General features: G+C 41.9%; 1 protein-coding gene across 2 annotated transcripts in view; it reads left to right on the top strand.

The window, feature by feature from the left end:
• Window positions 1-12,809, top strand: part of LOC139766365 (uncharacterized) — a 40,640-nt gene extending 27,831 nt beyond the window's left edge. For both annotated transcript variants that reach the window (XM_071694904.1, XM_071694913.1), the window contains exons 14-18: window positions 4,413-4,548; window positions 6,409-6,550; window positions 7,163-7,311; window positions 8,852-9,017; window positions 11,506-12,809. In XM_071694904.1, coding sequence (XP_071551005.1) covers window positions 4,413-4,548; window positions 6,409-6,550; window positions 7,163-7,311; window positions 8,852-9,017; window positions 11,506-11,513 — 601 coding nt within the window. In that variant the 3' untranslated portion in view covers window positions 11,514-12,809. The remainder of the gene's footprint in view (window positions 1-4,412; window positions 4,549-6,408; window positions 6,551-7,162; window positions 7,312-8,851; window positions 9,018-11,505) is intronic.
• The last annotated feature ends 3,176 nt before the right edge of the window (window positions 12,810-15,985 follow it).

The raw sequence follows: 15,985 nt of genomic DNA on the forward strand, positions 1-15,985 counted from the left end.
GTGGAAATGAAAAGAGCGTGGTTGAGAGAGCAGAAGAGGGTGTTTTGAAATGGTTTGGGCACATGGAGAGAATGAGTGAGGAAAGATTGACCAAGAGGATGTATGTGTCGGAGGTGGAGGGAACTAGGAGAAGTAGGAGACCAAATTGGAGGTGGAAATATGGAGTGAAAAAGATTTTGAGTGATCGGGGCCTGATCATGCAGGAGGGTGAAAGGAGGGCAAGGAATAGAGTGAATTGGATCGATGTGGTATACCGGGGTTGACGTGCTGTCAGTGGATTGAATCAGGACATGTGAAGTGTCTGGGGTAAACCATGGAAAGCTGTGTAGGTATGTATATTTGCGTGTGTGGACGTATGTATACACATGTGTATGGGGGTGGGTTGGGCCATTTCTTTCGTTTGTTTCCTTGCGCTACCTCGCAAACGCGGGAGACAGCGACAAAGCAAAAAAAAAAAAAATATATATATATAAAAATATATATATATATGTATATATATATATATATATATATATATATATATATATATATATATATATATATATATATATATATATATATATATATATATATATATATATATATATATATATATATATATATATATATTTTCCCTGGGGATAGGGGATTAAGAATACTTTCCACGTATTCCCTGCGTGTCGTAGAAGGCGACTAAAAGGGGAGGGAGCGGGGGGCTGGAAATCCTCCCCTCTCGTTTTTTTTTTTTTTTTTTTTTTTTTTTCCAAAAGAAGGAACAGAGGGGGCCAGTTGAGGATATTCCAAAAAAGGCCCAGTCCTCTGTTCTTAGCGCTACCTCGCTAACGCGGGAAATGGCGAATAGTTTAAAAGAAAGAAAAAAGAATATATATATATATATATATATATATATATATATATATATATATATATAAATCCTCCCCTCTCATTTTTTTTTAATTTTCCAAAAGAAGGAACAGAGAAGGGGGCCAGGTGAGGATATTCCCTCAAAGGCCCAGTCCTCTGTTCTTTCGCTACCTCGCTAATGCGGGAAATGGTGAATAGTTTGAAAAAAAAAAAAATATATATATATATATATATATATATATATATATATATATATATATATATTTTTTTTTTTTTTTTTTTTTTTATACTTTGTCGCTGTCTCCCGCGTTTGCGAGGTAGCGCAAGGAAACAGACGAAAGAAATGGCCCACCCCCCCCCCCCCCATACACATGTACATACACACGTCCACACACGCAAATATACATACCTACACAGCTTTCCACGGTTTACCCCAGACGCTTCACATGCCTTGCTTCAATCCACTGACAGCACGTCAATCCCTGTATACCACATGACTCCAATTCACTCTATTTCTTGCCCTCCTTTCACCCTCCTGCATGTTCAGGCCCCGATCACACAAAATCTTTTTCACTCCATCTTTCCACCTCCAATTTGGTCTCCCTCTTCTCCTCGTTCCCTCCACCTCCGACACATATATCCTCTTGGTCAATCTCTCCTCACTCATTCTCTCCATGTGCCCAAACCATTTCAAAACACCCTCTTCTGCTCTCTCAACCACGCTCTTTTTATTTCCACACATCTCTCTTACCCTTACGTTACTTACTCGCTCAAACCACCTCACACCACACATTGTCCTCAAACATCTCATTTCCAGCACATCCATCCTCCTGCGCACATCTCTATCCATAGCCCACGCCTCGCAACCATACAGCATTGTTGGAACCACTATTCCCTCAAACATACCCATTTTTGCTTTCCGAGATAATGTTCTCGACTTCCACACATTTTTCAAGGCTCCCAAAATTTTCGCCCCCTCCCCCACCCTATGATCCACTTCCGCTTCCATGGTTCCATCCGCTGACAGATCCACTCCCAGATATCTAAAACACTTCACTTCCTCCAGTTTTTCTCCATTCAAACTCACCTCCCAATTGACTTGACCCTCACCCCTACTGTACCTAATAACCTTGCTCTTATTCACATTTACTCTCAACTTTCTTCTTCCACACACTTTACCAAACTCAGTCACCAGCTTCTGCAGTTTCTCACATGAATCAGCCACCAGCGCTGTATCATCAGCGAACAACAATTGACTCACTTCCCAAGCTCTCTCATCCCCAACAGACTTCATACTTGCCCCTCTTTCCAGGACTCTTGCATTTACCTCCTTTACAACCCCATCCATAAACAAATTAAACAACCATGGAGACATCACACACCCCTGCCGCAAACCTACATTCACTGAGAACCAATCACTTTCCTCTCTTCCTACACGTACACATGCCTTACATCCTCGATAAAAACTTTTCACTGCTTCTAACAACTTGCCTCCCACACCATATATTCTTAATACCTTCCACAGAGCATCTCTATCAACTCTATCATATGCCTTCTCCAGATCCATAAATGCTACATACAAATCCATTTGCTTTTCTAAGTATTTCTCACATACATTCTTCAAAGCAAACACCTGATCCACACATCCTCTACCACTTCTGAAACCGCACTGCTCTTCCCCAATCTGATGCTCTGTACATGCCTTCACCCTCTCAATCAATACCCTCCCATATAATTTACCAGGAATACTCAACAAACTTATACCTCTGTAATTTGAGCACTCACTCTTATCCCCTTTGCCTTTGTACAATGGCACTATGCACGCATTCCGCCAATCCTCAGGCACCTCACCATGAGTCATACATACATTAAATAACCTTACCAACCAGTCAACAATACAGTCACCCCCTTTCTTAATAAATTCCACTGCAATACCATCCAAACCTGCTGCCTTGCCGGCTTTCATCTTCCGCAAAGCTTTTACTACCTCTTCTCTGTTTACCAAATCATTTTCCCTAACCCTCTCACTTTGCACACCACCTCGACCAAAACACCCTATATCTGCCACTCTGTCATCAGACACATTCAACAAACCTTCAAAATACTCATTCCATCTCCTTCTCACATCACCGCTACTTGTTATCACCTCCCCATTTACGCCCTTCACTGAAGTTCCCATTTGCTCCCTTGTCTTACGCACCCTATTTACCTCCTTCCAGAACATCTTTTTATTCTCCCTAAAATTTACTGATAGTCTCTCACCCCAACTCTCATTTGCCCTTTTTTTCACCTCTTGCACCTTTCTCTTGACCTCCTGTCTCTTTCTTTTATACTTCTCCCACTCAATTGCATTTTTTCCCTGCAAAAATCGTCCAAATGCCTCTCTCTTCTCTTTCACTAATACTCTTACTTCTTCATCCCACCACACACTACCCTTTCTAAACAGCCCACCTCCCACTCTTCTCATGCCACAAGCATCTTTTGCGCAATCCATCACTGATTCCCTAAATACATCCCATTCCTCCCCGACTCCCCTTACTTCCATTGTTCTCACCTTTTTCCATTCTGTACACAGTCTCTCCTGGTACTTCCCCACACAGGTCTCCTTCCCAAGCTCACTTACTCTCACCACCTTCTTCACCCCAACATTCACTCCTCTTTTCTGAAAACCCATACTAATCTTCACCTTAGCCCATACTAATCTTCACCTATGTATATATATATATATATTTTTTTTTTTTTTTTTTCTCCAAAAGAAGGAACAGAGAAGAGGGCCAGGTGAGGATATTCCCTCAAAGACCCAGTCCTCTGTTCTTAACGCTACCTCGCTATCGCGGGAAATGGCGAATAGTATAAAAGAAGAAAAAAGATATATATATATATATATATATATATATATATATATATATATATATATATATATATATATATATATATATATATATATATATGTATGTATATATATATATATATATATATATATATATATATATATATATATATATATATATATATATATATATATATATATATATATATATATACATATATATATATATATATATATATATATATATATATATATATATATATATATATATATATATATATATATATATATATATATATATATATATATATATATATACGGATTTCCCAAATGCACTTTCGTGTATTAGTGACATCATCAGGGTAGATACAAGAAAGAATTATAACAGTCAGTTACTATACAACGAGGAGAAGTAGCTATGCTTTCCCTGTCTTCACAAGATCATCATTGACCCCTTGGCCGATCAAAATTTTCGACTGTCAGTGTTCAGAATCATGAATTATCTACAGCAGCCACATGCTTACGGTGTGGCGAGGTGTGAACCTAGATGTTGCACTCATCACACATGTGATAGCACACAGGAACATTTATTGAAGGGAATCTTTCCATTGCTGCTATAAAACTTTGCGGAGATCTCATACAGAGGCTGAAGTCTTCATGCACCCTGTTTTATGTACCAAATCTATATCGGTTGACTCAAAGTGTTAACTCCCAATCACTTCCTGTTCTTACTTTTCAGCTCAGAGGATGTACTTGTGGACAACGCAGTGGCAGTGGTGGCGGGAGTGCTAGCCAACGCACTCTTGCAAGAGATGGGAGTATTTGTCCCTGTTGCGCAAGTCATAATCCATCCTGAATACAACAACTTCTTCCTTGTAAGGAGCCTCATAATTGTCGTCATGTCCATTTAGGTATTCCACTGAGAGTTGGGATGTAAGTTTGAGTGGAGAAAAACTGGATGAAGTGAAATGTTTTAGGTATCTGTGAGTGGACTTAGCAGCGAAAGGAACCACTGATGCAGAAGTGAGTCTGAGGGTGGGTGGGTGGGTGGGGTGGGGGTGGTGGGTGGATGGGGGGGGGGGAGCGAAGGTTCTGGGAGCGATGAAGAATGTGTGTAAGGAGAGAACGTTATCCCGGAGAGCAAAAGTGGGTATATTTGAAGGAATAGTTGTTCCAACAATGTTATATGATTACAAGGCATGGGCTATAGATAGGGTTGTGCGGAGGAGGGTGGATGTGCTGGAAATGAAATGTATGACGACAACATGTAGGGTGAGGTGGTTTGATCGAGTTAGTGATAAAAGGGTAATGGAGATGTGTGGAAATATAAGAGTGTGGTTGAAAGGGCAGAAAAGGGAGTGTCGAAATGGTGTGAACATATGGAGACAATGAGTTACGAAAGATTGAAAAAGGGGATACATGTGTCAGTGGTGAAAAGAACAAGGAGAAGCGGGAAACCAAATTGAAGGTGGAAAAATGGAGTGAAAAATATTCTGAGCGATCGGGGCCTCAACTTACAGGAGGGTGAGAGGCATGCAAGGAATAGAGTGAATTTGAGCGACGTGGTGTATCGGCATCGACGTGCTGTCAGTGGAGTGAACCAGGCCATGTGAAGCTTCTTGGAGTATGCCTTTCACTCTCCTATATGTTCAGGCCCCGATCGCTCAAAATCTATATTCTGTATATATATATATATATATATATATATATATATATATATATATATATATATATATATATATATATATATATATATATATATATATATATATATATATAAGATGTTTCTCATCTTATTTGAAATTTTCATTTCCAAACGTACTTTTCACACCTGCGCAGAAGTGATTTGATAGTTTTTGATGTGGCTAGTGATAAGTTAATCACTGTTGATAATACTATTAAGGATGGATGTGCAAACAGAACTAAAAACATATCTGCAGGTAAAACAGGTGTAAAAAAAAATTAGATACAAGTGGTAATCAATAAAAAAAAAAAAAAACAGGAAGGGCAAAGGACCCAGAGCAGAATCAATTAGGAGCAGCTGTTTATTAGCCGAAATTCAGGAGCAATACTTCACCCTGTCATTCAACTAGATTTTTTATATGGATTAGCACTGCTATGGATTCTATAGAATCAAATTTCTAGAGTAATATAAGGTGATCATTAGTATCAATGACTCTGTAAAGGTCACCAAATAAAGCTATGGAGATGTTGATTCGTCGTTCATGTTCATATCTAAGATTTCTTTTTTCCCCTTATTCTTTCATAGTCTCTTAGTATGGCGGCAAACAGATCCTCTTTAACATTGAATTATAGTGTAACGTTTCTGTTGAAATTACGCTTTTAATTCATTTATATATCGTAGATTGGACAGACAGGAAAACAACACACGACAATGATCTTAAAAAGGATTTTGATCTACTATATAAGAACCCTGAAAGTGTATCCTGATCAGATCAAGCCTGATCAGATCTGATGACCTGGTATGATCCACATTCAGAGTGATGACCAGCCCTACAGATATAAAGTACTAACCCACTACCCTCACAACATCGTGTCAGATCTAAGTAAGAACTCGAGCTTAAAATCTCCTTCTTACACTCCCTGACACACAGTATCAAAACAGATTACCAGAACACTGACCTCATTATGACCATGACCCGCACAATTTCCTCTCTCTGTCTTTTCCATTTTCTTAAGTTGTACTGATTTTCGAACTTATCTATGCTCTCTAGTTGAACGACATCGCCCTCTTGAAGCTGACTGAGCCCATCAAGTTCAGCAACCTCATCTGCCCAATCTGCCTGTCCCTGCCGGGGGACTGCACTCCTGGGACGAACAACGTCGTCGCAGCAGGCTGGGGCAGTCAAGGCTGTGGTACGTCACATGTTGGGTGTTGATGACAGCGGGATGAGTAGTGGTGGCAGGCACGGCCATTGTTATGTTATCCAACGGTTGCTGGTGAAGGTAGGCGTTGTCGGGTAGACAAGACTGGTGTTGGTGAAGCTAAAGAAACAAAGTGGCTTTTAAGTGTTGATTGAGACAAGGTTAGTGGGGTAAGGAGCGATATGTCATCTAAGTAGGTGCTGGCTAAGGTTGGGGCAGTGGGGTCGGTAAGGATATAATGTATCCTGTAGTAGATGTTAAAGTAGGCGGGGGTAATGATGTAAGAAAGGTTGTGTTTCGTCTCCTAATGAGTGTTGGTGAATCACTTTTCTACTTCAGGAAAAAGAATTGAAGCTATACTTCGAACGTTTGGAACTCTCTATCCTTTCATGGCTTTCCCAATTACTATGACTTGGCTCTCTTTCTAAGACAGATTTTTCACTTCCGCCAGAATCGAAAATACTTTTCCTCGTCTCTGTTCTTTTCCTTTCACTAACTTTTGCTCTTGACTGGAGCCTCGGACATCAAAAAACAATATACTGATAATGATTTCACTAGATTGGTACGTCGTGCTGTTTAAACTTGCTGTTCCTTTTCCACTAGGTTCAATACTTTCTGAAACGCTGAGAGAAGTGTCGTTGGACCTCATAACTCGGGAGCAGTGCCAAGCTTTCCACGATCAGGTTCAGATAGCAATCCTGGAATCTCATATCTGTGCTGCCGACATAGACGAAGGCGACTCTTCTTATAGGGTGAGTAAAGATGCAATACCTGTAAGGGTTGTAGAACAGACTAAGGATAACCTTACGGGCGGAGATATGTGCACTCCTAAAGGAGTAGAGATTATTTCTAGGCAAACTTTGATTAGTTTCTGGAAGTGCTAGAGCTGCTCTGGAGGACGTTTTATGAGTTCATGGGAGAGTAGCTCATATTCCAAGTGATTATTCTGGTCATTCTTATAGAGGCAAGCTTTAATTACCAATCAGGAAAATCATCTTTGTCTACCATGACAGTAGGGGCTGAATTCTTTATATACAGTCTGATGTTGTCTTGCATTACCTGATATCCAACAGGTCAGAGATATGTATAGTCAGGTGTTGTCTTGCGTTGTCTTGGTCCAGAAGCATTACGTTTGAAGGTGACCGAATGTCAACCTAAGATCCAGTGTCGTGTCAACGATATCAGTTTCACTTTTATATTGAGGTGGTATTCATCATTTTTTTCCTTCGTTGTTATCAATCAATGACCATATAAACAAGTCCTTTTGAAGAATAATTCATCTACGATAATCCTGGTAAAATCAATAGTTGTGATAATAATCTAAAAGGATGCGCTATTATCTACACGGTAATCATCAGTATCACTAGTATGTTACATGCTGTAGCCTACTGACCCAACACTAACCCATAGCCAGACACAGGGGCCCGTCACCTTAAAAAGTAAGGCTTAGAACACATAACTCAAGGCTCAGTGATCAAATCACCATCAAAACTGATGTTCAAGTTGTGAGGGGGTAATACTGCGCGTTCCCTTTGCTCGGAACGCCGAATGCACGCACTGATAGCATGGCGTCTCTTGGTAACCGTAGCTCTGTGTCTCCCCAGCCCCGTCAGTTAAACTTTGAAAATCGCAATCGTTAGCGCTAAGTTCGATCGTTCTAGAGATAAGATATTGGCCTTTTTATAGAATAGAGGATCTCTTGCAAAGCATTTCTTCTTCCTTTCATTTTTCGTCCAGAAACATGGACAGCTGTTGGTTCTCACCTACAAACAGTCATACCAGCCAAATCCATTCCAATGTACAATGTACAGATGATTTTGTACATTGTAACATTGCCAGATGCATCGAACCGCTAATGCACTGGTGCAACTGTTCCCACGTTAATTGTTGATGAAAGATGAGCAGCCGCCCAGCACACTCGTTCTCCACTTTTTATGCTAAATAGAGACTAGTGTGAGACTGGTTCTACAGCACGATATCCAGTTTGAGAGCTAGCATATTTCATGAGCCGTTTTCGCTTCGTGAAGGGTGCGACATATGGTTATTCAGTGCCGTAGCTTCACCGTAATAAAGATAAAAGGTAGTAAAATGCTGTCTCCATTAAAGATATACTTTGGTGAACCTTCTGATAATAAGTTGGCTTCCGAAAACCAGAGTTTCACTCTAGATTATGTAAATCACTTGTGATAGATTAATGATGCAAGATGGATAGTCATCTTTACCCACGATGTACCTGTTTCCAGCTGCTGTGTGCAGTCGGAGATGTAAATGTAGAATCACTTGTGATTGCAGGGCGACAGCGGGGGACCTCTGATGCAACAGCTGAAGAGTGGCCGCTGGGTAATGTGCGGTATCGTCAGCTTCGGCGCTGTTTGCGACTTCGGCGAGCCTGTAGTGTACACAAACGCTTCATTCTTCGTTCCCTGGATTACTGAGACCATTGGAGAACCTACATGTGGTAAGTGATACATGGGTCTCTCTGTTAGGCATATGACTGTTGTAAGATTAATTGTAGATGACCTATGGCAGGTAGGTGACTCGTAAGGGTAGATATAGGTGATTAAGCTGATTAAGTAACTAATAAAAGCAGCTGTGAGTAACTATGGAAGGCAAAGAGGAACTGAAATGTTAGTATCTATGGAAGGGAAAGAAGGACCGAAATGTTAGTAGCTATGAAAGATGGAGAGGAACTGTAGTATTGCTGTGGAAGGTAAAGAAGAACTGTAATATGAGTAGCAATGGAAGGCAGAAGAGAACTGGAACGTTAGTAGCAATGGAAGGTAAAGTGAACTGGAATTTAGGTATCTATGGAAGGTAAAGAAGAACCGGAACGTTATTAGCTACGAATAGTAAAGAGGACTGCAATGTTAGTAACTATGGAAGGTATAGAGGAACTGGAACGTGAGTAGCTGTGGATGGTAAAGGAGAATTGGAATGTTAGTTGTTATGGGAGGTTAATAAATGGAGAGTTATTAGCTAAGGAAGATAAAGAGAAACTGGAATGTTAGCAGCTATGGAAGGTAAAGAAGAACTGGAATATTAGTAGATATGGAGGGTAAAGGACTAGAATGCTAGTAGCAACGGAAGATAAAGTCGAACTGGAATGTTGGGAGCTATTGAAGTTAAATAGGAACTGGGTTGTAGAGAAGAATTGGACTTTTAGTTGCTATGAATGTTAGAGAGGAGCTGAAATGTTAGTAACTATGGACGGTAAAGATTAACTGAAATGTGAGTAATTATAGAAGGTAAAGATGAACTAGAATGTTCGTAGCCATGGAACTTAAAGAGGAACTGAAACGTTAGTAGCTATGCCCAGTGTAAGGATGAACTGGAATGTTAGTAGATATGAAGGTACAGAAGAAGCGATATGATGTGTGAGCAACATTGGCATGTGAGTATCCATGCCCACTATATGTGAGTCTATGCGGTATATAGGTGTCCACTGTATGTATGTGCCTGCAGTAAGTGGGCGCATGCGGTAAGTGGGTTCATGCGGTAAGCGGAAGCATGCGGTAAGTGGGTGCATGCGGCAAGTGGAATTCCCGCGGTATGAGGGTGCCCGCGGTATGAGGGTGCCCGCGATATGAGGGTGCCCGCGGTATGAGGGTGCCCGTGGTATGAGGGTGCCCGTGGTATGAGGGTGCCCACGGTATGAGGGTGCCCACGGTATGAGGGTGCCCGCGGTATGAGGGTGCCCGCGGTATGAGGGTGCCCGCGGTATGAGGGTGCCCGTGGTATGAGGGTGCCCGCGGTATGAGGGTGCCCGCGGTATGAGGGTGCCCGTGGTATGAGGGTGCCCGCGGTATGAGGGTGCCCACGGTATGAGGGTGCCCGTGGTAACTGTTATCTCTCTCACTCAGCTCCACGTGGTAAACAGAAGAACAGGTAAGTAAGTGCAGGGGAGTGGCGGCTGCGGCACATAGGGTATGTGGTCCATGAGGACTGCGGCATATGGATACTGAGGCAAATTGGGTTGCCATATGCGGATTGCTACGGTATATGGATCACTGCGGTATGTGGATTGATGCGCTTTATGAATTGCTGCAGTGTATAGATTCTTGCGGTATGTGGATTGCTGTGGCATATGGATCGCTAAGGTACATGGATTGTTGTGGTGTATGGATCACTGCGGTATATGGATCAGGCTGTGGTATATGTATCACTGCGGTGTATGGATCACTGCGGTATATGTATCACTGCGGTATATGGATCACTGCGGTGTATGGATCACTGCGGTATATGGATCACTGCGGTGTATGGATCACTGCGGTATATGGATCACTGCGGTATATGGATCACTGCGGTATATGGGCGACGTCGGCACTTGCGTGGCTGTGGCCCTTCAGGGTTCTTGCACGGTACGGGCTGTGGTACACGGGTGAATGACGTCAGTGACATCTATGGTACCTGGGGTTAGCGGTATAGCAATGGCAATACACAGGGGTAGTGGTACACACACGGTGGCTGCGGTACACGAATTACTGACTTACATGGAATCTACGGTACAAAGTATATGGAGTACTGTACTTGAGCAGCTGTGGTACATGAGCTCCGTGGTATATTAGTGGCTGCGGTACATGAGTTCTGCGGTATATAAGTGGCTGTAATACATGAGCTCCGTGGTATATTAGTGGCTGCGGTACATGAGTTCTGCGGTATATTAGTGGTAGCGGTACGAGCTCTGCGTTATATTAGTAGCTGTGGCACATGGACTCCGCAGTATGTGTGTGGATGTAGTGCATGACCAGATTTGGCCAGCAAATGAACGCGGTGCGGTCTGGTGTTGAGTTACTGCATTGGTATAGTTTCAAGATCATCATCGATTCATAAAGCATCTTTGATCTTATTTCATAAACACCGAATCTTCCTCTTTCACAAACTCACCTACACAGATCCTACTCCAAACCCTTGTCGTAGACTAACCAGTTCTCCCTCTACTATTGCAGGACATTAGGTAAGCGACTGGTATCGTTTCTCCAGCCACACTACACAGACCTCCATCCACCATTCTACTAGACAGGATTAACGTGGGAAGGGCATGTGTTGCAACGTGTAATTTTGCCCCAGCACCAACCACAGGCAGTTCAACACGACAAATGAACGTATACCTCATGATTTGTACGGTTCGCTTTGTTAAGACAATTTCTTTTCCAAACGATTGCTTGCCTTTAGTTTTGTATCAATAACTCTGTATTAAAGTGAAATTCATGCTACTTGTCTCCGAATGGGTTCAGTGATTTAGAGGAAATTCAGTCTCGCAGATTTCTGCATGCAAGAAATCCATGAATTTCTTCACTGACCTTGGATGGTACTATATAGCAAGGAACTTCCTCTGATACAATCCGCAGCTAAAATGTCTTTAGTGTTACAAAATACAAGAAGGTTTTGTAAACATGAAGACAAATCAGATTATCAGACTCCATGCAATCAAAAAGTTTTGGAATCTCCTCTGACGATCAGTTGCGTGGCCCACAGTGTCGAATGAACATCAGAAATTCATTTGGAATTGTGTTTACATCTTATTTTGCTTCCAGAGATAATTTTATACTGGCTAAGAAAACCCACTGGGATCTTTCCTGAAACAAGTCATTTGACCGAGCAGTAATTTATGGTGTGATGAATTTCTATCATAAAAAAGACAGGCATTTTACGTGATCAAAGTAACTCTGAACAGGGCCTTTTTTGATATTTTGCTGAGATATCATTTTGATGTGTGAGATGTATATTTTGTTTTGGAGATGGTCACTGTCGTCCATTGGACCGCAGCAGTGGAAGAGAAGTATCCTTCTGCTGTCTGTTGGTTCAGACCCAGAACACCCCAACCACTGGCGGTTCAGACCCAGTACACACCAACCCACGGGTGTTCAGACCCAGTACACACCAACCCTCAGGTGGTTCAGACCCAGTACACACCAGCCCTCAGGTGGTTCAGACCCAGCACACACTAACCAACTGGTGGTTCAGACCCAGCACACACCAGCCCTCAGGTGGTTCTGACCCAGCACACACCAGCCCTCAGGTGGTTCTGACCTAATATCCAGTGCACACCAGCCCACTGATGGTTCTTACTAGACAGGATCCATTGCAATGTGATGAATGTGTAAGCGTCTGGCATCAAGTGTGTGGTGTGGCTGGAGCCGTGACAGTGTGAGCGGTGGGAACTAACAGGGTGTTCCTCTTAGTATATTCTTCCTATATGCGCTTTCATTTGTGTGTTCAAGTTTTGCTCAATAAATTCAACTGCACCACGTCATAATGGTAGTCTGATTTATATTCTTCTCCCTTTAACATGTAAAGCTTATTTGCTTGACAACTAACATTTGTGAAGGTAACAGAAGGCAGGTGGAGGATCTTTTTTCTTTTGGTTTTAGAAACCAATTTACACACACACACACACACACACACACACACACACACACACACACACACACACACACACACACACACACACAAAGTCTTAGTGCAGGAATCTGATTTCGCAGCACCTTCTACTTAAAGTGATGCAACGCAATGACTGACTTGCCAGTGAAACACTACAGTGAGTTTTCGTCTGACTTGGGCCAACTACTCTGCTTCATCGTCATTGTCTCTCTCTCTAGTAATCAGAATGTCCCACTAGTTGGAAGGTGTCATATATTTCCCCATACGTAGATCAATAAACGACAGTGTCTCCATTGCCATCACACCGACTCATCTCCCCAGCTTACTCTGTACAAGTTTGGTATTTGATTACGCTGAGACATTTCAGGTTCCAAAGCTTGTTAATAAAAGGATCTACTCAACTACTCGTCCGCTTCTGAGATTTTATATCTCTCAGCTAAGAAGAACACAAGACCTCTATCGTTCTCATCTTTGTGGACTTCACCAAGGCCCCCGACGTGAACACATGGAACATAGTCGTCAAGAAAGTTGTGCGAATATGGCCACGGACAAATCTTATTCAGTGACCACTCGTAATTTGGCTTGATAGTGCTGTCTCCTTATTATGTCCTCTGAATTCCTCTTTCACAGTCGTGCCACTTTGTATCATTTACTCTGTTGGCGCCTTTGCATGGTATCACCAAAGCAATCTTACTTTTTCTATAACTTAATCAAATTGAATTTTGCGAAATTCCGTCGGGTTCACGCTTGCCCATTTGTAGATCGTGTCTAATTATTTTGGCATACCTTTTTGATCAGTGCTGTAGCAAAAGAATAGTACAAGAAGCTACGTAGACAGATCCAAAAAGGAAAAATACTCCCTTGATCAGCCACTAGTTAAGATACAGAGATACATCTAACCCACCAGCACATGAGGAACCTAGTTCCAACCTTGAATCCGTATGAATTCACTCCCAAGCTGGGTTTCTGGGAGGTCGTGCATGTTGCAAAAAATGATACTCAATCCGAAGTAATCAACTGGCTCTGATGATATCTCCCCACAGACCACTGGAAGAAGTAAGCTGGTAAATAGGTTTTCCGATCAAAAAAATATTCAACAGACGACTGTGTGAAAGACTGACAAAACACTAGAAACCTGACAATGCCAAGAACGGAGATTGAAAATGTGATTCGAATCAACATCGAATCAACATCTTATCCTCTTTATCACGTTTCAAGGGAAAACTCGTGGAAATTTTAATAGAGAAAAAAATCGTTAGATTCTTCAATGAATATGAGTATATTCCTTCATCACATATGATTACTGGGACTCCAAAATACCCCTGATATTACACACCAAAAAAATCCATAAGGCCTTTGACAAAATACTATATAAAAGATTGATAAGTAAAAGCTCTCAGCACAGAAAAGCAAATCTACGAGTGATTCAGAAGGCTGCCTTACAGACAAGCAACGACAAGTGGAAGTAGATGGGGAAGCGTTAATGTGGTTCCCCATGAGTAAGGTACCACACAGATCTCAGTCCTAGAGACATATATCCTTCATCACCCACATTAACCATCTGGAGATAGGACTCACCAGTAGGATTCCGAAACTTGCCAATGACAGGAAATTATAAGATGTGGTCCAGTCATAGGAAAACTGCCTAAAGATTCAACTTTATGGAGGCAAACTGATGGAGTGGTCAGAAACATGACAAGTGGATTTCATACGTAGACAGATGCAAAGTGATACACCTAGGTACTAAAAATGTCAATCACGAATACAGAATGCTCAGTAATTCATCATTAGAAGCAAAAAGATATCTCGGAGTGATGATTATGGGTAATGAAAGAAAAATAGGAAAACCTATGTCTAGCTGCATCCAGTGAGCTAACACGATGCAAAGTTTCATTGCTAATACATATAAACTTTAAAACAAAGAATACAGTTCTTATTTCTATAATATCTTGATCGGATCTCTTTTGGATTACCTTGTTCAATTTTGCAAACAGATTTGGACAAAGATGGTGAAAAACTATTACGAAATAAAAAAAATGGCAACCAAACTAATTAATTTCGTCTCTTAGAAATAAGTCTTACGAAGAAAAAAAAGACCTAAAATTTTTCTCTAGAGATCTAATGAAAGTCATCAAAATACTAAATAGATTCGAAAAGAAGAAGAGGAAGATGTAATATCAAATGGGTAAAAGTTGTTTCAGGCGCAGAGTTGCAGAACACCAGAATAACTGCCACCAGATGTAATACATGCAAAATCTGTTAATGCCTTCAGATGAGGAGTAAACAGTGAAATCTGTCACCAGTAGAGAGTCCTCCTTCAAGAAAATGTAATGCAGCTTACAAGTTTTCTCTCTCAAGCTCCAACTACAGCGCGTACACACCTAACTTTTCCCGTTCACACTTTCCAGTAAAATTTCCCAGGCAGAACACTTTTTTCCACATACCACAAGATCTTTTCGTCCATTGATCCTACCTACATTTGAGCCGGAGGGAAAGGTGGTGGTGGGGGAAAGTGTACCACTTTCTTGGCTGTTCTGTTCCTACTTTAGTTTCAGTGCAAGGCTGCAGACCACTACGTCGTGGACCCCCAGATCTCCTGTTATCTATCCCTCCCACTTGTTACTAATCCCACCGTCCTCTGCATCCTCCTTCCCTCTTCTACTCCATCTCACAGCCCCATCCTCCCTCTCTTTCCCTCATCCTTCCTCTCCTGCTCCCAACTGCCCTCTGTTTCCCTCATCTTCCCTCTCCTGGTTTTATCATCCCTTTTCTTTCCACGTCCTCCTTCTCCTGGCCCAGCTTTTCCTTCCCTGCCCTTACTCTCTCGCCCTTTACTGTCCCCACCCTCCCTCTTGTGTCCTTACCATTTCTCTCCTGCCCCCACCTCCTTCTCCCATACTCTTAACCTCTGCCACCCACTCCTCATCTCGTCCCTAAACTTCAATTTCTTTGTCCTAAGCTCCCCACCTGTGCCTCCCTCCCCGCGTCTCTGCTCCTCTCCCCAGGCTGAGCGCCTTACGGCCGCTGGTGGGGTGATCAAACTGG

Source organism: Panulirus ornatus, chromosome 4 (assembly GCF_036320965.1).
Source record: "Panulirus ornatus isolate Po-2019 chromosome 4, ASM3632096v1, whole genome shotgun sequence".
Lineage (NCBI taxonomy): Eukaryota > Metazoa > Arthropoda > Malacostraca > Decapoda > Palinuridae > Panulirus > Panulirus ornatus.